The sequence below is a fragment of the Poecilia mexicana genome, unplaced genomic scaffold (assembly GCF_051168715.1).
Source record: "Poecilia mexicana isolate PSO_F unplaced genomic scaffold, ASM5116871v1 scaffold_20, whole genome shotgun sequence".
Lineage (NCBI taxonomy): Eukaryota > Metazoa > Chordata > Actinopteri > Cyprinodontiformes > Poeciliidae > Poecilia > Poecilia mexicana.
This window is the reverse complement of record NW_028263389.1, coordinates 3,610,079-3,630,797: the sequence shown is the minus strand read 5'-3', so window position 1 is coordinate 3,630,797 and position 20,719 is coordinate 3,610,079. Positions and strand designations below refer to the sequence as shown.

At 38.9% G+C, this 20,719-nt stretch overlaps 1 protein-coding gene across 2 annotated transcripts in view; it reads left to right on the top strand.

Moving 5' to 3' along the window:
- LOC106931385 (partitioning defective 3 homolog) overlaps positions 1-20,719 on the top strand; it is a 389,759-nt gene that overhangs the window by 215,771 nt on the left and 153,269 nt on the right. For both annotated transcript variants that reach the window (XM_088001335.1, XM_088001334.1), the window contains 2 exons: positions 3,042-3,228; positions 15,908-16,056. In XM_088001335.1, coding sequence (XP_087857461.1) covers positions 3,042-3,228; positions 15,908-16,056 — 336 coding nt within the window. The remainder of the gene's footprint in view (positions 1-3,041; positions 3,229-15,907; positions 16,057-20,719) is intronic.

The window sequence follows — 20,719 nt, the reverse complement described above, 5'->3', positions numbered from 1 at the left end:
CTAACATAATCTGACTCAACATCCAGTTGGATCTAAAATTCATTTAATTTAATTTCATTTTGTTGTTGTCTGATAGGAAATGAGACGGGTATCTCGAAAGATAACTCAATGTGAAATGAGTACAGATAAAAACTGTACATTTTTCCTGTCATCATTAAATAGTAAAAGTTATTTACTTTACACCTTTATAACATTGCAACAATCCAACCCTTTTTGATTTCAAATTCATTAAAATTATTAAACCCTTATTAGAATTCAAGTTGGCTGTATAAATGTTCTGGGTGACTCCAGAACATTTATGTTCCATCCAGTCAGAATAAACATGTTAATAAAGATATTATTTTAAACATAAATCTGCCAGAGGTATTCATAATTTTGGATTCAGTCGTATTGCTTCACTCTTCAAAAATTCTGCCTTTTGCTCCTCTTGTTAATGCACTAGGATGTTTGCTCTCTGTTTTGAGCAAGGCTGGAACTTCAGTTCATTCATTTTGATGAATGAGATGAAAAAATTGTAACTGAAGTATTTACATTTCCAGTCAAATTAAGTGACTGTAAAGAGTGACGCAGAGAGAAGCTGAAGATTTCTAAATATGGAACTAAGTGACAAAAGTTCCATTCTATAAAACAGAGACATTTCACTTTTCCCCCAATATATCTGCATGACTTACAGTACGGACTGTAGAGCTCCTGGCTTAATGATTATTAGAGATTTTGTTGCATGTAACTCCAGTTGGACCTGTGTGGTTGGATGAACCACACAAGTTGTCAAGTTACCATACGTGTCATTCGCTGCACTTCATGAAGCAAACAGAAAAATATTGTAGTAAATTTTTGTGTTTAATACTTGGCTACTTCTTCCAGAACTGATTCTCACATTAGTAGAGGAACTGCGGACTTTAGTAACATCTCTGATAATTAGCAATCAATTATCAACAGATTCCCAACCACAGTTTTAACTTTTCGTTGGCACAGCATAAGTGAGAAATTTAGCCTTGTCGTAGCGACTCTGAATTAATGATATCACTTCTTTTTTCACTTACAATGATGCAATAAATGTAACTTCTGTCTTCTGTTTTCCATGTTTACCCAAGACTCTGGGTAAATAACAGTCTTGAGTGTCTACGTCAAAGTCTTTTTCTTTGTCGTAGACCATGCATCTAAGATACATTGATCATCAGAGCCCTCATATCTATGACAAATGACTAATTACTCCACGTTTTATACTTTTTTTTCACATATGGTATGCGTGATGTTTGTTTTCCGTCCATGGTTTTCTCCTCCTCTTTGTTTTGCTTGAGCGAATCCTTATACTCAGCTATACATTTCACTGCTGCACTGATTGCTGTTCAGACTTTCCTCCGCCATGTTCATTCATCATGTGCATGTCTTGCCCCCACCCCCGTCAAATTAAGAACTCTCTCGTTGGAATCACGCCAGGGTAAATATTGTTGTCTGCTGTTAGTGATTAAGCACAATTGTTCCTAAGCTATTAGATTTGGGAAAATGACTCCGTTTCATAATGAAAACATAAGCAAAGGCCACAGGAAGTTCTGAAAAGCCTTCCCTTTAATGGCGAGCAGGTGATCTGGTAATGGGTCTTGACTTTGGGCTGATGTGTGTGTCATAGCCTGAGTGAATCGTCCGACCGAGCGTTGTAATTCCACTTCTCATGCAGCCGAGCGGCTCCTCCGCTGCCCTTGGTGCCGAGTGCCAGAACATTCCCTGTTGACTTTGATTCCTGAGGAGCAGCAAAGGAGCAATTGTGGATGTCCTCAGCAGGGAGGGTCGGGAGGGACAGAATACAGATCAGGGAGGCTCTCCTCGGCGTTCGTCCTTGAAAATGGCTGAAGCTACTTGTGTCAAAAAAGTTTAGTCTGTAGGAATAGTAGACTTGATTCTGGATGGCAGGTCTTTTAAGCTCCTCTTATAACTCATAATGTCCTTTTTGTGGTTGTCAGTTGCTGGCTGCTATTTGGCAGGTGTACTTGAATACAGTCAGAATGTGTTTGTCTTTGTATCGGTCAGCTCATTAACAGGGTTATGAGACAGAGACGGATGAAAAACAACCCAGAACGTTTGTATTCCTCAGATACCCAAGAGAGTAATTTGTTGCCAGTTCCCAGTCTTTGTCGTTGGGAAAACTTTGACCTGTCAGGATCAATTTGAGCTAATTCTGATTTGATTTGAAGAACTAAAATGACTACATGAAAACGGCAGTCTTTTTTTTTTTGTCTAGTTTTTCTGCTGTAAGTAGTCATTAATAATTTATAGAGGTGACATCATGTCGCTGTGGTACAATGGAAAAGAAAGTCATTTCAGAAGTATGCATCTGAAATTAGCCTTGTTAGCACAGGTAGCATTGCAAAGAAAATGTTCTTCATGTATATTTCAATGGAATGAAAAAACTTCATTTTTTATAAAGAATTAATCTGGCTCTAGTGGCTAAGTCTTTACAGCAGCAACACCAAGAAGAGTTTTTGCTTGCATGTCATTTGTGTGTTGTTGTTTCAGTATGGTGTGTTTAGTGGTCAGAAAAAGAAAAAAAAAACTGAATTGTTTAGCTTCCGACCCGTTTCTCTGTGTGTCTTTGCTTTTCTTGAGAATCAAAATTGTTTTCTGATAAACAATCTGCCTTTTTTTTAGAAACATGTTCCAGTTTCCTGTGTGCTTTGGATTGCCAGCGTTCCCCTGATTAGCACTCGTTTTAACCTTTTTTACGCCAGCGTCCTTGAAACGGTCTTATAGGAAATGTTCATTGTGCAGTCACACAGTGTTGCTGTCCTTGTCTGAAGTTATCTGTTGGCTGGATGCTTTATCTTAGCAATTTGTGAAGCAAGATATTATTATGTTTATCACACAGCGTCTTTGAAGGAAGCGGAGTCTGAAGTTGCTTCAGTATGATCACATATTTGTCAGATATTGTGCTATCAGGCCTCCCTGACTGTATGGAATTGAATATTGATGGAGTTTTAAAAGTTTGAAAGTCATACTTTTGAAGAAACTTATGTAAATGCCTCCCGCTTCTGTTTCTTTTGCAGGCGTCTACCAGCTCTCTCCAACTGTGAACATGCCACAAGACGACACGGTGATGATTGAGGACGACAGGCCGCCCCTGCTTCCTGGCCACCTGTCTGACCAGTCGTCCTCCAGTTCCCACGACGACATGGGCTTTGTGGGAGAAAACCCGGTTGCCTGGATACGTGAGGTGCCCAGTCATAATGAATGGTAGGTTGCGAGTTGTTCTTTAGAACTGGTTAAATTTTTCATGTATCGTTGAACTCTAGGTAACCCTTGGTGGAGAGAAGCAGGATGCTGGTTGTTTTAAAATTTTTAACTAAAAAAAATAGTTGCTGTGAAGTATTGCCTATTCATATCTCTGAACCTTATTATATTTTGCCAAATGTTAAACAAAGTATGGTGGTAGGGGGCGCTGTGGTGGCGCAGGTTCGATTCCTATCCTGGTGACCTTTGCTGCATGTCTTCCTCCTTCTCTCATTACCTTCTTTCCTGTCAATTCACTATCAAATAAAGGCCACTAGAGCCAATAAAAAATAAAATAAATTATGGTAGACCATGATGCTAAGGACAACCCAATTAAACAAGATAACCATTTCACTACATGAGTGGTGTCCAAACTTTTTGCCCTGATTGTTAAAACTGGCAAATTTAAATTACTGGCCAGTCATAAAACTCATTCAATAAAAAAATAAATAAATAAATAAAGGGAACATTTCACTTTAATTTTGTGTGTGGCTCCAAATCCAGGCCTCCATTGGTTAATAAATTTGATTTCCATTGATGATTTTTGTGTGATTTTGTTGTCAGCACATTCAACTTTGTACAGAACAAAGTATTCAATGAGAATATTTCATTCATTCAGATCTAGGATGTGTTATTTGAGTGTTCCCTTTATTTTTTGAGCAGTATGTGTATATATATGTATATATATATATTTATTTATTTTTTATTTTATTTTTTACTTGCTCAACAAAAAACAAACTTTTTAATGACACATTAAAAGGACTTTTGACTTACTAAGAGGAAAAATGTCAACATATTTTTTGCGTTATCAATTGTTGGCAAAAACTTACTATTCCAGACATGTGATCAGGGTCCCAACAGAATGACTCTATGGGCCACACATGGCCCCAGGGCCACACTTTGGACACCCCTGCATGATGCACCCCTGTACGATGTTGCACATGCAATATAAAGTTGAAAACTATACTACTGTGTATACTATGGCATTACCTTTTATACTGAGTAGCTAATAAATAGAGTGCATGTGAGTTGTTAGCCAGTAGAGATGATCTGTCACATAAAATCTAAACTAAATAATTTTAAGTTAGTCGTTGTAACATGTCAAAATGTGAACGATGTCGCACTGGACGACAAGGCTCAGTGTAATTTATGGTCTGAATTGGAGCAGGTCAGCCACTCGACTCCATAGCAACCAAAGGAGAGAGATACAGGATTGTGATTTTATGTTGCATGAAGGTTATATCTGAGCACAAATGTCTACGCGGCTTTTAGTATAAACTTGTGTAACAGTGTCTTGGTGTGTGTGCTGTGTTAAATAATTGATTAGCAGTAGAAGTCAAACTGTGAGTAAAAAGACTCTCTGGGGCTCAAAGTTCCTCCACCTCCTCAACTCCAACCACCCATGGGATTTTAGTGCCCGACTCGGCATGCAGACCACTGGCCCGGCTGCAGCACCTCGTAATAAAATGAAGCCAAGGCTCATCAACCTTGTCAGAACACGAAGTCTCTGTTGGGAATGGACCGCTTAAGCTGAGGAACCCTTTTTGCACCAGGCTTGTTTAAAAAGAAAAAAAAAAAAAGGCAGACATTTTAGCAGTTCAGCAGCGCTAAGGTAGCACAGGCATTCACCTTAATGCTTTAATATATTTTTTGTTGTTTTTTTTAAAGCTGTGTACCTGTTTTTTTTTTTTTTTTGCGTGACAATCTTAGACTTTACACCAGAGATAGACTTGCTGAGTCAAATTTTTTTTTCCACAATTCAAAGTTTTCCTCTCCCTAAAGTCTCCCCCATCTCTCCCTCTCTTCCTCTGACTCATTTATTATGGATGAGTGGATTTGCTCAGCATGCCTGCTGTTCATGATGTCAGAGGTTTGTCATAGCGGATTAGGTCTACAGCATATGTCTGAAATGCACTCAGACTTCCTCACGCCCCGGCTACACACACACACACTCAGACCTGTGCTGCCCACACACAACCACGGTGTGTTGACGCGCACAGGACTGGAGTTTTACCACATAACGGCGCCTGGGGTTATTCTGAATAATTCATGTTTGGAAGTCACAGACACACATCAGGCACACATTGGCTTTTACTCACCAGCTAACAGCTGGCTACAAACAGTAAGAGTGCATCGTCTTTCTGACTTACTTATACCGTTTCTCATTTTCCTTCCAACATCCCATTGAAAAAAAAAAACAAAAAAAAAACATCCAGGGGGGAGAGAAAGGGGGGCTGTGGGTCACTCAGACTCCAGTGTACTGGAACTGTTGCTTTTTAATTAAGCTCTTGCTATAGTTGAAGTCAAGGGTCTGTGTAGATTGAATATGTATTGTGCAGAGCTGGGAGAGTCTCACCTTTGCCCTCTATTATTATCCAGCCTTCTGTCCTCACGGGAGAACCTGGTCAAGGCCACAGCTATGAACATGCTGTGCATACGCAAGAGTGGCTGGACGGCTTGTTAAATCAACGTGTTTTTAGACTCTCCCTCTTGTCCTCCTTACTGTCCCTACAATTGGACAAATTAGTGTTTTCCATTTCCTACCTCTAATTCCTTTTGTTCCACCAGATTCCAGATACAATGCCTTGGAAAACGTATAAACACCCAGCGAGGTTCAGACAACCACAAACCTAAACGTATTTAATTGGGATTTCATGGTAGACCAACTCTGAGCAGTGTCTGATTGTAAAGGCGAGGAAGAATGATGCATGATTTCAGAGTCTATTACAAATAAAAAAAACTAGAAAAGCATGGTGTACATTTGTATTCACTCACCTTTATCTCTAAAAAATATACAGTTCCGGTACAGTAGAGTGCTGTAAATACTTAAGAACCTCTATAAAAACATTAAAGCTGCCTACTTTAATAGTTAAAACATCAAATATACCTTAATGTTATGTTTTGGTCTCTTCTCCAGACTTCTCTTTGGTTCATCCTCATCATCAGTTCTTAGCCTATGACACAACCTCTGTGACGGGACGGACCTTGTGAAGAGACTTACAGAAAACAACCTATATTTTCTCAGTGTCCTTCGCTAATCCCATGTAGCCTATCCCATAAAGCGCTGCTGAATGAGTCGGTTTTATAGGAAACGAATAAAGTTAGAATGCAAATTTTTATCAGTCCTTTTCATGTAATAAATGTTAGGAGCCGTGTGTTTCTCTTCAAACTAGCTTTAAAAGTCAAAGAGTCTCGATGCTTTAGCCTAAAAGTTGGTTGCAGAGGAGTTTGTGAAGCTGACAGAGAGCAGGATGGTGATGGAATCCAGCATGTGCTGTCTCCTGGGTTTCAGTGGATAAATAAAGGCTTTAAATTATTACTTTGCATATCAGCACTAAAGGTTGCTCAACACCGGGTCCCGACCCTCCACATTAATTTCCTCGGCTGCGTCTCCCTCCTGCTCCTCATCCTCCTCATCCTCCTCCAGGAGCTTTAATGGAAACCCAAACAGGAAGAACCATGTCGAAGTGATATTAAGCAAGACACATACAACACACCGGTAGATATAGTGTCCAAGTAATGGGAATAAACAAAGAGATAGAAGGATTTGCTAATTGGAGCTGGACGACATTTCATATTTATGGCAGATTTAGTCGAGTAAAGCAGGAAGAAAAGAGGAATGCTTCTTCTCTCCACCTGGTTTTTGTCTCAGGAGTTGATGGAGTGCAGTTGTGCTTTCATAAGGGCGTGTGTGTTTTCCCCCTGCGCTCAGCCCCGTGCTGTCTAAATATCCTAAATCCTAAACCAAGATCTAGGAAAAACATTTGAGTCGAGGATACTCAGAGGGTCAGTCCCGTCAGGTGTGCAGCGAACTGCACTAAATCCACGGCCTGAAGTGTTATTTTTGGCGTCTCGGCTCCATCGCACGTTCACGTTTAAACGTTTTCCTTTCACAAAAGTGGCTGCATTATATGTGATCTTTACTGAAACGCTACCTACTTTGTCTTTAAGGTATAATAAAAGAGTGACTTTTCAGCTTTTCTGTGATAGTATTTGTGTGAGTGTGTGCTTAGGAGACGTTTTAGAGACAAAAGGAGCGCTGCAGCATCTTGGCTTTGATTGAGGGAGGAATGAAAGCGTTCTCTCTTCACAGAAATTCAAACTCTCTCTTTCGTCTGTGAACTCACGGTGATCTTTGTTCTTTTCTTAAGCTGATCCCAGTTTTGATGCTGAACAAATCAAACTTTGTGCCTGCAGCAGAGTTCTGATAAATCATTAACTTTTAAAGACTGTATTATACTCCAGAACTCAAGGACTTATATTTGTGTTTTTAGTTATTATTTTTGTGCCACACATAGTTTTGGAGGTGTAAAAGGTCATCATGATTTTAATATAACGCTCTTAAAATAGGTTTCCCCGACTGTGTAGAGTTATTGTTTTAACTGTTTCTCTTATTTTTATGTATTAAATTGTATGAATGCTTGTATTTTGTTTATTTTTACAGGACTGGAAATTTGCAGTTTGCTAAGCTTGGTATATTTACAACACTGTTCCTTCACTAAAACACACTGTTCTGTTTAAAAACAAAAAGAGACATATTCAGAGTGAAAGGACAAAAATGTTAGTTTGTAACACAAATTAACATTTTAATTGCTCAAGCTGCAGTTTTCATCACCTTCGAATTTTTCCCCTTTTGCCATTTTAAAACTACAGACTTCAGTGTAGTCTCAAGATTTTGGTTGATATGTTATTACAAAGTAGTAACTTTGTAATAAGTTGCAAAGTTACTTATTACAAAGTTACTTCAAATAATTATGAAGTGGAATAAACAGAATACATGGTTTTTTTATGACTAAAACCTGATTAGTGTGGCATGGATTTGAAATTTTCTCTCCAAATCAATGCTTTGTTGAATATTTAGGAGCAGTCATAGTCATCTAGAGGTTTTCACCCGCAAAAAGAAATATTTCACCATTATGCTTTCTAAAAGAACATTTTGTATGTGGAGTATCCATTCTTGTCATTTTCACATCTTACTACAGATTCTTGATAATAATAATATTAATAATAATAATAAATAATGAGAAACCTCTAACACTGCAGGGATTTTTGCTGTAGTCTGTAGTGCAAATAACAAGACAAGGCTAACTTACAAATATAATTTCAGCAAGGCATTGGAGGTTGTAAATGCATCATTATAGAAGAAATCTGCCAGTGGAACTATAACTTTTCACTAAATATTCCATGAATTACTGACTTAAAAAAAAAGCTCCCATGTCTTGTTGAAATGTTAGTTGAAAGTTACTTTTGTCTTATTTCAAGTGTGCTAAGATATTTTCACAAAAAAAGAGACCAGAAATGCACTGTAAGATTTTGACAGGCTTTCACTGTGCAGGCAGTGAAAGCCTGTCTTGTTTCATTATTTGTGTGTACTGACTTATATCGATTGGCAAATATATTCAGGCTTTGGACCTTACTGAAACCCAAATATAAGCAAATCGTCTAAAAAAAAAAATGGCAAGAGATTATGATAAAATCCTTAGAAAAATAATATGAAACAATAGAAAACAAGCGGGAGCTCTGCAGCAGCGGTTAGTGCGGTCTGGACCTTCCTCCTGGACGTGGCTGACGCGGGTGTCAGCTCCTATTAAGTTAAGAGAGCGGCGAATCGGACAACCAGAGAGACGGTGTGAGAGAGAGGAGAGTGAACTAGACTGTGTCCTCCTCGGTCTCTGTGAGATGTCACAGGTGGAGACATCATTTCGCAGGCAGCCCTGACACAGGCTGTCAACCAGCCAGAATGGAAAAGGATTCCAGTCAAACATACAGGCAGACATTTTTTTTTTCTCTCACACCCACAAACACACAGACGCGCGCAGTCTCGCGAGTGTTTAGATACACATTGGCTGGTAAACAATTTCACAAATTAACATATAAAGTGGAAAAAAGGTCCACACAGACCCGAGCAAACAAACTTTGCAGGCAGACTGCCTACTTGGGTTGACTCCCTAATAGTCTCTATAATCAGCAGGGTAACTAAGATCCCCCAGTGCTCCATTAAGCTCATCCTTTTCTCATCAAGTTATCAACATAATGACATAGAAATGCAAAAAGGCCCGTAGTGCGCACACACACACACACACACACACACACGCACACACACACACACACACACACACACACACACACACACACACAGACAATTTGACTAATCTGAAAAGTTCATGTAGGTTGGGCGTGACTATATTTGTCAGGTAACACACATCCATTTTTTTTTTATTCCAGAAATGCCACAAGTGCCCTGTAGCTGTGTGCATACTGAGTACGTTTCACTGGGACGCCACTGCTAAAAACATGTCATGAATGTTCTCATTCCTTCAGTCCCCCTCCTTGTGTTTATCTCCAGCTCGCTGCACAATGCTCGGGGTGTGGCAGCGACATGTGGCACACTGTGCCTCTTTGATTGTGCTGCAGCTGAATCTCAATATTTGTGATAATGCAACCTGTTTCGCTAAGGATTTTAGTGGCAAGTGATTTCTGGCAACGCTGGTTTCTCTTCAGGAACTGCAGCATAAGAAGAAGTGAAATTAGATTTGCAGCATTTCTGACATTCAAAACAAAAGAAAAGAGATATGATTAGGAGAATCTAGTGTTAGTTAATAGTTGTTTTTTTTACAGCTGTTAGCAAAGCTAGCATTACAAAAACAGTTGATTTGGTGTGTGTCCTCTGCAAATCTTTGACAGAGGTTGGAATCTTAATAGGATAGAGCAACTTTGCTGTACTCAGTCTATCCTTTCTGTTGTCAACTTAAGTCTTCTTCTTGCTTGGATGACATGCAGACATCTCTAATCCCCATTTAATGTCATCTGTGCTCCTTCATACGTTCAGGGTAGCAAAGAGGTCTGGGTTTCTGCTTATGCTCGTCTCCAGGAGTCATTGGAGGGGGTCTTTAGTCCTTTTCGGGCCACAAAAGTTGTTTCCATTACAAATGTGTACAGAACTTTGTCAATATTCCCTCTAATGTTGAAAAAACACAATTTCACAATTGTGGCAATTCTGTTAAATAAGATGAGCAATTAAAATCATACATGAATGAGTTTGTTTACACAATAAGTCATTACAAAAACATCATCCTCCTACCACTTCCTGTCACCATCTTTTTTTTGTGATTTGCTCCAGTGTTTTTTTGAGTTTGGCGTTTTTCCATTCAGCAAATTTATTTTCAATATGTCAAATTGCACAATTGTATAATCCATGGAAACACCAAACAAAACAAATGCATGCATTTAAGCACCCACAGAAATCTAAGGATGATTTAGAAAGACCCATTAACATAATATATATGTTTTGAGCCAGAGTACCAGGAGAAAATCCACTTATCCACCCAGAAAAACTAAAAACACATCTACAAAGTATTCATAGAAAAGTCGTCTTCCTTTAGTAGTGACTTGTACATGAAAGAATGTTGTCGTCAGCAAAACTTGGTAAGGTTGTGGTATGTAGCATTCGCTGCTAAGAACAACTATTATTTTTCACTATTATTTGTCACCGGTCGGTCCGACTTCAGCGCTAGTCAGTTTTAAAACGGTCTGAAATAGGTCACCGTTTTCTGAAGGTGAATGAAAAGTGTTTTTTCTGGTTGTCCTCTGGTGCACGTCTGTAGCAACTTCACATGTAATGCCTTATGCACTGAGGGCAGCCCAGCGATCAGCAGCTCAGCCATCCAGTCAGCTGAATCAGAGCACTCAAACCTCTGGAGAACATTTCTCTGGTTTCTCTTCTATCCTGGTCTTGACGCATGTAAATATTTTTTAGGACTTTTACTTTTTATTCACAATAAGATGGGTTTTCTATGCATGTTTTTTAAAAATCAAGTTGTTATTTCGCACATAAGCTAATTATAGATAAAGTGACTATAGGGTGATTGTCAGCGCAGAGAGCTTTTAGCAGGCGCCACTTTGCGACAAGGCCAGTGTGCAGTTTGACACATTTTCGTTTCCTGCGAGGAAGGCAGAGATGGGAACGCTAATGCAAAATGCAAGTTGAAGTTGTGGTTTTGCCTATGAGCAATACTCAGCTCTGGTTAATTTTAGATGATGGGAGAAATTTAAATGGAGAGGAAACCATCTGCTCAGAATTGGCAAAAAAAAAAATGCTTTTAAAATCTGCTTATGGAAGGAGAAATTGGGAAAATGTATGATCTATCTAGATTTGGAAGACTATTAAAAATGGGATAGAGGCGTGTGGGGAATCAACCATCCAAAGACACTGTCAGTACTTGAATGATCTATCTGATTCATGTGAGAATTAGCTATATGGTCAAGGTCCTGTTGTTTTTTTTTTGTAGTTTTTTTTCTCCAATAGATTTTTTTTTTACTTTCAGGCTATAATGGGACGCATGTTTCAGGGTTGTGGCAAACATATTCCAAGTCTACTTAAGTATTTAATCTATTTACAAAAAGGCGCCTCTATAGGGAAATATATAGTCTGCAGTTAATTGCTGTACTGCATCTGCAAATGTTTGACTGCTTAAGGGTCAGAGACATGTTCTAAAAATAAACCAAGTAGAGTGTAGAATGTGTTGGAGTCAAGCGCTTTACTTACAGTATGTAGAAAATATTACTTTTACAATTTACTGTACTATTTAAAAAGGGGTATTATGTATTTTCCAGTCATAGAGCCATTTGATAGCACAACCAAATAACTATGTTACCTTCAGTTGTTATTAAAAAAAAACTGTACAGATCAAAAACATGTTAAAGAAATTTGATTTTGTATCATACCCATATCTGGCAACTTGAAATTTACCTCTGTCTCTTTAAGAACCTTTTACCTCTTTGGACACGCCCCCTTCAGCTGGCTCTCCATTGATGCTGTTTCCAACTGCTCTGAGGAATGTTGTAGTTTGCATGATGAGTTCTACCAGGTGTTTGCTAATTGTTGCTGCCGCTAGTCTGGTGGAACCATGGACTGAAGCTCCATGTTGAGCTTTTGGGTAAATTGCTGACATATTATATGAGCAGCTGTTTAGTCACTCCTGAATGGTTGCCAGGGGAGATTCAAGGATTCCTGAAACACGCACGAAAGAGTGGAAGCAACACTCCAGGTATGTGTTTGATGAGGGAAAGAGATCATTAAGATATCAAGCTAAAAAAAAGTCAATTTTTGCATAATTCCTCCCACCCACGAAAGATTTATGCATCTTCTGATCAAAGCTGTTTAACGGAATTGGCACCACAATGCCAAAAACAATCAGTGGGAGCCGAGACAGCTGGTGGTTCTGATAATACAATTGCCTTTTTTCTCATCAGGTTGTTGTAGGCTCTCACGCTGTGCATTTAGTCATTCCTCTGTGTGTTTCATATTCAATCAAAAGCGGTGCTAAAACAGTTGCCAGCTTAAATTTGATTCCCCACTAAGCGAATTGACACCACTGCAGAGCTGTCTCGCTGAACTTCACTCCTACTGCCCACATATTTCTCACCAGTTTCACCCAGACACGCTGGATGCTGACCATTTGTCTGCATAATTACTCCCCCAAATGGTCGCACATTCATCAAGTCTCTGTAGATGAGCAACAGTGCGTCTGCGGGCCTCTTATTTTGTCCTCGTCCTTTGCGTGTGTTCAATTGTTCCGGTAAAACAACAGGAGTAAGAGTGAATTAATCCTAAATGCGGGGTGAAAATGTGTCCCTTTCTAGCCGGCGCTGTCTCAGTCATGCTCTGACAAATGACATTTGTGGAAGTAGGAAAATAGAGGGCAAGCTGATTTTGTGAGCCCCCGGAATGATGACAGGAGAAAAAAGCGAAAGATGATGAATAAATGAATAATACATCTGTGCTGTCATCCCCCTCTCCCCGCTCCGCCTCACTCTCTTCCTGTGTCATCTGGAGTTGGCCCTGCGAGGCAGCCTGATCTTAGTTAGAATTGTCAGGTATGGTGGATGGCGAAGTGACAAGTTGACACCAGTCCCTCTGTTACACACAAGGCAGGTATTTTGTTAAATAGGGTTGACATCCTTAAAAAGAATGATTTAAATGCAAACAAGTGCCATCAGTTCTGAAGTGGAAAAAGCTCAGAACAAAGGCTGGTCTAAGGGGATTTGCTTCAAAAACACATTTGTAATCATTTACACCATCACAAGACATTTTAGACTTACCGTATTTTACAAACTATAAGTAGCATTTCTTTTTCATTTTTGCTGGCCCTGTGACTCAATCATATTGTGGCTTATATCTTTTTTCCCTTCCCTTGAGTGATGCATTACATGTTAATTTGTATTGATTGACGTGACCGTCTGCAGCTGCGAGGAAAAGCCGATCACGGGCTTGAAAGCTGCAAGACCAGAACAGGAGGAACAAGTCCTCAGATAGATGATTGAAGAATGTATGATGTCTATGCTGTCAGGTCTTCTTGGTATTGCTGCTTCATGCAACGCAACAACCTCTCCATCACCCTGTGTTTATACTTCATGCGTCTCCGCTCCGCTGTGCACTTCGCTAGCAGAGCGGAGTTGTTCCTGACCACCCTGACTTGGAGAACAGACATTCACCTGTAACAGAGATAGCAAAGACAGTTAAAAGAGTATGGGTGAAAGTACAAGGATGGGATATTAGGTTCACTATACGTGAACATATAGGAAGTTCGAGGAAATGCACACCACAAAGCCAGTGTTGTAATAATTAAAGGTCCTATTCTACGTATGGTTTAAAGCCATACGTACATGCTTGACCAGTAATATTTGGTCAAATGTCTGGCAAAAACCTGACTATTTTTCATCCCTGAGTATGGTTGCAAAAGTAGCCATTGTAACTGTGGCTCAGATGGAAAGAGTAGTCATCTCACCGTCCGAAAGCTGTAGGTTTAATTCCAGCTTCCTCATGTTGATATGCCCCCAGGCAAGGCGACTTAACCATAAGTTGCCATTGGGCGAATGTAGCTCAAATGTAAAATACATTAAGTGATTGGTAAAGAAGGACTGTACAAATTAAATCCATTCAGCCATAATTCTTGCTGAATTTTTCTTGGCAAATTCATAAAGTCCATTTAAATATTTTTTTTTTTTTTTCTGGCACACCCTTGGTTCTATAAAAGTAGATCCTATCCTCCATAGAATTGAGGTTATAGGAACATTCCAGACTCCTAATGATAGCCTGCTTATATACTGTATTATATTCCAAAACCAGCTTTGATATGTTTGGCAACATTTTCCTGTTGGGCTCGCCAACTGTGTTTTATGACTTATGTCTAAGTTCCAACCATCTGACTTCAACTGTCACCTTCAGATGAAAGGAAATTGGTGGAGATGTTTTAAAAAAAATAAAAATCCAGGAACCACTGAGGCTAGAGCTGATTAGGATCCAAAAGGCGCTGAAACAGTTATGTTGGAAATCAGCATAGGTTGAGAGGGTGCTGACCTAAACAGAAACACCTTTCCCCAAAACCGGCACCTTGTAAATTTTGCAACTTCCCACATGGACCGACTCATGCCTCCTTTTCAGAAGCCTGTGGAATAAAGACGAACTGCAGTTGGATGGTTGAAACTTCGTCACAACTGATGCCTCTAACAGGATAATGATCCCACGACACACATCATAACACATCATAAGTTGGCAAACATTAAGCTGTAGAATTACCCCGAACTCAACCCTGTGGATAAAACTTTGGCCTGTGCCAGGAAACTAACAGATTTAAATGAGCTTTTCATATTCTGATAATGAGTAGTGGTACAATATCCAGTTGGAATTTAAACCCACTTCAAAATAAGTATGGTTTTTCTGCAAAGTGGCCACAATAGTGGGGGTTTTATGTGTATATTTAGGAAAATATGTGTAATATTGACCCTGTTTTCAATTTAAGCATTTGGGAAATTCAAACATTACACCCAAGTTTTCTTTTCCAGAATAATTGAAAGTATATGCTTTATAATTATACCTCCCTCATGTCCTACTAGCTGAAATGTGTAATTGACTGAATGAATGTATGTAAACCTCTGGCAGGTTCTGCATATTATCTCTGATAGAATCGAAAGCACAGCGATAGTCATCTAATGCATATACACCATTCGTTATCAATTATTTTGTCTCTGAGTGAATGGCAGCATCATTTCTTTATGCAGAAAGTACAGTTCTCCTTCCCTCACTACCTCCCTTTTTTAAACTCCCTTCTGATTTTATTTTAATTAAGATCCAGACGGAGATATTGAAGGTCTTAAAGGGAGTTCTCTGAAGCGGGTTGGGTTCTGTCACGCTCCAGACATACACGTTTAGAGGGTGGGTTGGGGTGGATGGATGGGAATTGAGTGGCCCTGACCCTGGAGCTCTCTCACCTCACTGGGGTAGCACACGGCCTCCTCTTCTCTAATTATTCCAAACCTAGGCAGAGGTGGAGGTGTCCTTCATTAAAAAGAGTCATTAAAATGAAAGATTAAACAGTGTGTATACATATATATGCAAGTGTGAGCATCGAATGTCGATATTCATTATCTGATGGTGACTGGGCTGAGGTTTGTGGATGTGTAAATATTAATAGGTCAGTTTTATTCCTCGGTCGTATCGCAGGAGAGGCCCCAGTCACGGCTGCGAAACGTGATGTACATGATGAACATTTAAAGATGTTTATCCTGCAATCAAGTAAACTGCGTTAACATCATGTTTAATCTGCCTCTCTGTTTCTTCCCTTTTTGTCCCGATGGGCCACAGCTCTCTGAGTCCGGACGCAGAACCCGATGCTTCCTTCCAGAGGGAGGGCTTCGCCCGCCAGAGTATGTCAGAGAAGCGCATCAAGCAGTACGAGAGCCCGGCTCATCTGGACATCATCAAGAACCGCAAGTCCAAAAGCATGGATCTTGGTAAGTTTTAAGGCGCCGCCCAACATCGCTTACAGCTTTACTTGACTGATGCAACACATTTTACCTTTACTTTCTCAGTGGGCTTTAATAGTTTTACTTCTAATAGAATAAAACAGTAATGTAAAGTATTGTCCCGCATTAGATTCTCACTTATATGAAAAACCAAAAATATGATGTTCAGTGAGGGCAAAATTACAACACAAGATAAAACAATACTGTATAGTTATAAAAAAAAGCATACAGTTACAAAGAAATATGCGTTAATTATATATATATAAATATATATATATATATATATATATATATATAAATATATATATATATATATATATATATATATATATATATATATATATATATATATATATATATATATATATATATATATATATATATATATCAGGCCTTCCTCTGAGGCAGATTATATCGATGGGTTGGTCCAAATGGTTTTCCACTTGGACCTGCTTCCTTCAAGGACGTCTCCAGATGGCACTCACTGAGAGCGTCTGTAATCAGAACTGTGACTATAATAATAATAACAATAATAATAATGGAGGAAGTTGGGTTGTGGTCTGAGAGAGGAATTCAAATGATTGATTTGATGTTTTTAATATTAAGTGCTTTGGAGTTCACAGACTTGATAGAGCAGCATCAGTAGGCCATTTTCCTTAAAAAAAATACACAGACTATTTCTAAATAATGGAAGAAATGCCAATAGGAGTGAGCAATATGGACTTAAAGTTTTATCGCAATATTTTGCGTTGCTATTATGATAACAATAACAGTGAAAAAAATAGTAAAGCCAATAATCCCGATGATACGAATAGTCTTGGGGTTTGGATGTTTTCATTGATGCTTGAGTTTCTTGGGAGCCGTGATGGTTATAACATTTTAACAGCATCATGAAGGAAGTATATGTGATAACGCTCCTTTGTGCACCTAGGATTCAACAAATGAAATGACTCCATAAAAACAAAACAGTCAGCTTTGCAAGACAGCTGTTGTTTCTTCTGGCTTTCTCTTTAAACCTTAATCATGTTGAGTAGTTAAATATCTCGTCTCTATTCTTGTTGCAACTGCTTCCAGATCAAAGAGTGTTGATGGTAGCTTAGCCTGGTAGCTAATATGTATCTGACATTCACCAAAGGTATAGGAGGTATTTTTAATCTTCCAACAAGGCGATCTTGTTAACCTAAGAATCTGACATTTTTAGCTGCCATGATTTATTCATCTTCATGTTTTCTAAGTCATAATTCTTTATTTAGAGCCCTCTACTCGGAAATTGACACACTGGAGCCTCCTTAAGAGACAAGCTTTTATTGAGAGCAATCTTTGCTTAAAACAAAGGATTTATGTCAAACTGTTTGCTGTTTCATGCGTTTAGAATTTATTTAAATCTTAACGTAATGTTAGGTGAACTTTCACTAAGAAGACGGTAATTGCACAGAACTTTCCCTGTGGATTCTCTCGGATCCGTGTGTAATTACATCAGTCAGCAGTCTGCAGGTTTCTCCATCAAGTTCAGGGACCGGGTTTCCAACATAAAGCTGCTTAGGAAGATGTTAATAAGAGGTCACTGGGTTGGTTTCACTCGGAGCATTAAATTGGTTTCCATTATGCGCTTTGTGTGTTGAAAATGTAATTGACTGTCGCTCCTGAGAACAGGAAGAGAGCAGAAAGGACAGGATGCTGAGATAACTCACCGTAATGACGCTGTTTGTCTTCAGAGCAAATGCATATTTTATCAACACATTTAATCAAAAAAAAGATCCATAATTGTACCAAACTGGAGCCGCCATTTATTCGTCAATTTGATTAGCTGAAGCTGGCGGGGTGTCTTTCTTCTGAAACTGGGTCATCTGCTCACACTGTGGTTCCTGTCTCATCTTATAACCAATCTTATTGATCTACAGTTGTTGAATTATTATTATACGGGTGTGTCAGTAGAAGAAACTCTAAGCAGCGCTCCTCTGTTCTCTGTCGTGTTTTGACAGCTGCTTTGCTATTCATTTAAAATGTATAAGAAAACTTATTTTTTCTTGAAAAGGTTTTAGGTCCTTTGCAAGAGTATTCTTACCGCTTGAAGTATTTTACTGCAAATGTGACGAAGTAGCAAATAATTGTATTTTAATACGTATTTGTATTAACACCAGGAAGTCTTTAGCGTCCAACACGCATAACATCTGGTTTATTTGTGTTTTTATTCGGTGAAGGTGCTTCACGTTCTTAATTTATTGTTGGCGTCCCTTGTCAGGCTTGCATAGCTTGAGGCTTTCGCTCTATCTCTCAAACTCAGACTTCAGTTTACCATAACCTGCTTTTAAATTCTGATGAGACTAAAAAGAACAGTGTGTTGCAGTCACATTTTGAATTTCTGAAATGTTTTATTGCACTTGAATAAGTATCAACTTTTACCTTATTAAAAGTCCTCTGTTTAGAAGTTTAGAGTTGCTTTGGAACCATAACTATTGGATCACTGACCAAAACATCTGATGTGTAGCGATGATTTCTCAGTTGATGACTGAGATTCAAATATTGTAAAGGTCAGTTTTGACATCATAAGTTTAAAGGAGACACCACATTTACAAAGTTTAGCTGGTAAAAGTAAAACTAGGTGAAAGGTTTTTCTGATGCTTTATTGTAATAAAAAGGTGATTCTGAAAGTTTTTGTTGGAGTGGTGGTGATTGAAATTGCCTGGCACACCTTTCATATCTTTATGTAAAAAAACAAACAAAAAAAAACAATTAAAACTATATATTTCCTTCATTTTACTTCATTTGCTGTTAAACTATCACATACAACCATAATAAAAAAAACCCTGCTCTACCTCACTGTAGCTTAGCTAAAATTGAAAAAGTTCAATGCATATTAATACTTTTGGGAGCTACTGTAGATCTTTTAGATTTTTCTCTGATTTTGTTCAGATTCTCTGCAAGTCCTATGGTTTAAAGCACTCCTCATATATTCAGTCCACAACTTTCAATTTTTTCCCCATTTTGTTTCCCCCTCCCTTCACTTTCACCACTTTTGAAGTCTCCATACTCAATTCAGCATACAGATCACATGACTTTGAGGCCTGCCTTTATAGAAATATATTAAACTTGTCAGACTCCCCGCTGCTTTATATCTGTCAAGATTAAGCGAAGAAGGGGAGAAAGAAAGTAAGAAAGAAAGAAAGACGTATGATGGGCCATCTTCCAGTATTAATACATTATCTCATCGCAGGCACTTGTAAGCCTCATGATGGACAGGTTTTTACATCGGGTGTAAGATATTTTCTATTTGGATAATTGAATCCATCCTTCACATTCTGACTCGGCCTTCTTTTGCTTTGCTTGTGCTTGGTAACGTGGCATCAAGTGCACTAACTAATAAGGCGGTGGGTTGTTAAGCACAGACCGATGAGATTAACTGCAACACAGGGATCACTGGGAGCGAGCAGCGAACGCTTGTTACACTGTCATCATTATTTCAGACAATCGTTCCGGTGGGTCTGTAGGTCAAGAAGTGAATGGTGAAAAACAGGCTTATTCTGTTTTTTCATAACCAGATCAGAAATAGCTATTTATTAGATGTGGGATCGTGGCCCCTTTACACTCTCACAGCAAAGAGTGTTGATGTAATTGCTGCATAGTCAAATGAGTTTTTCTTTTCTTTTCATATTGCTGAGAGGGACTTTTGTGGTATTGAGTACGGAACCGGCAACTGATGCCAGCGCTATTGTGCTCATTCTGGGTGCAAATTAAAGAAAACACTTAATGCTCATCGAAGTATGGAAGGCCAAAGAGAGCCAGGCAGTGGAGAGGCTTTTTCAGCAAGTAGATATTCTTAGCCGGTTGGCCTCTTCAGCTCTTGCAATTGATCCCTTATAATCAGACTCTTTATACTTCAGAATTTAACATATTACATTAACACAGACGGCCCGAGAGTTTTTAACACATGGATATTTGGAATTAAAAGTTGGGTTTAATGGTGGAGTTCATCTCACCTACAAAAAAAATCTTTGCTCTGTCCATCTGTCTGTATAACCTTCTGTCCAATTCTCTCTAGTGCATTCTGGAGATCCCTAGACCCTCCTGGGCCAGAAAGTATATATTATACCTTCTTCTTTAACCTTTGTTTAACCAGGATAAAACTCCTTGAGATCAAAGATCTCTTTTACAAGAGTGTCATGACAACAGTAAAACAGTTGGTTACAAAAAACACAATCCACCTTCAGAGATTTCACAAGACTTCTGCCAACAAGACCTGCCTTGAAAAAAATCCACACCAATTACCCAAATTATCTCAACTCAGTCCTCTCGATGCAGAGGAGAAGGGGATCTACTTTGACACCATGATTGATGAAACTCTTAAGCCTATGCCTAAGGTAAAACCCATCCACCCTGCAGCGGAAGCTTATTGTACTTGTTTGCATCAGCGATCTTGCTCTTTCAATCATGAGCTATATCTCACAGTGATGGGTGAAGGTTGATACAAGGATTTCTAAATCAAGATTTTTGCTTTTGGGTTCAACTCTTACTTCAGTTCTACAAGGACCAGATACAGTAGCCCTTAAAAGCACTTCTGCTTCTCCATACTCCAATAGTACCTATAAAAAGCCTTGAGAGACACAGTCAGTAGCCTTCACAAAACATATGTGGACCAGACAAGCAAACCCTC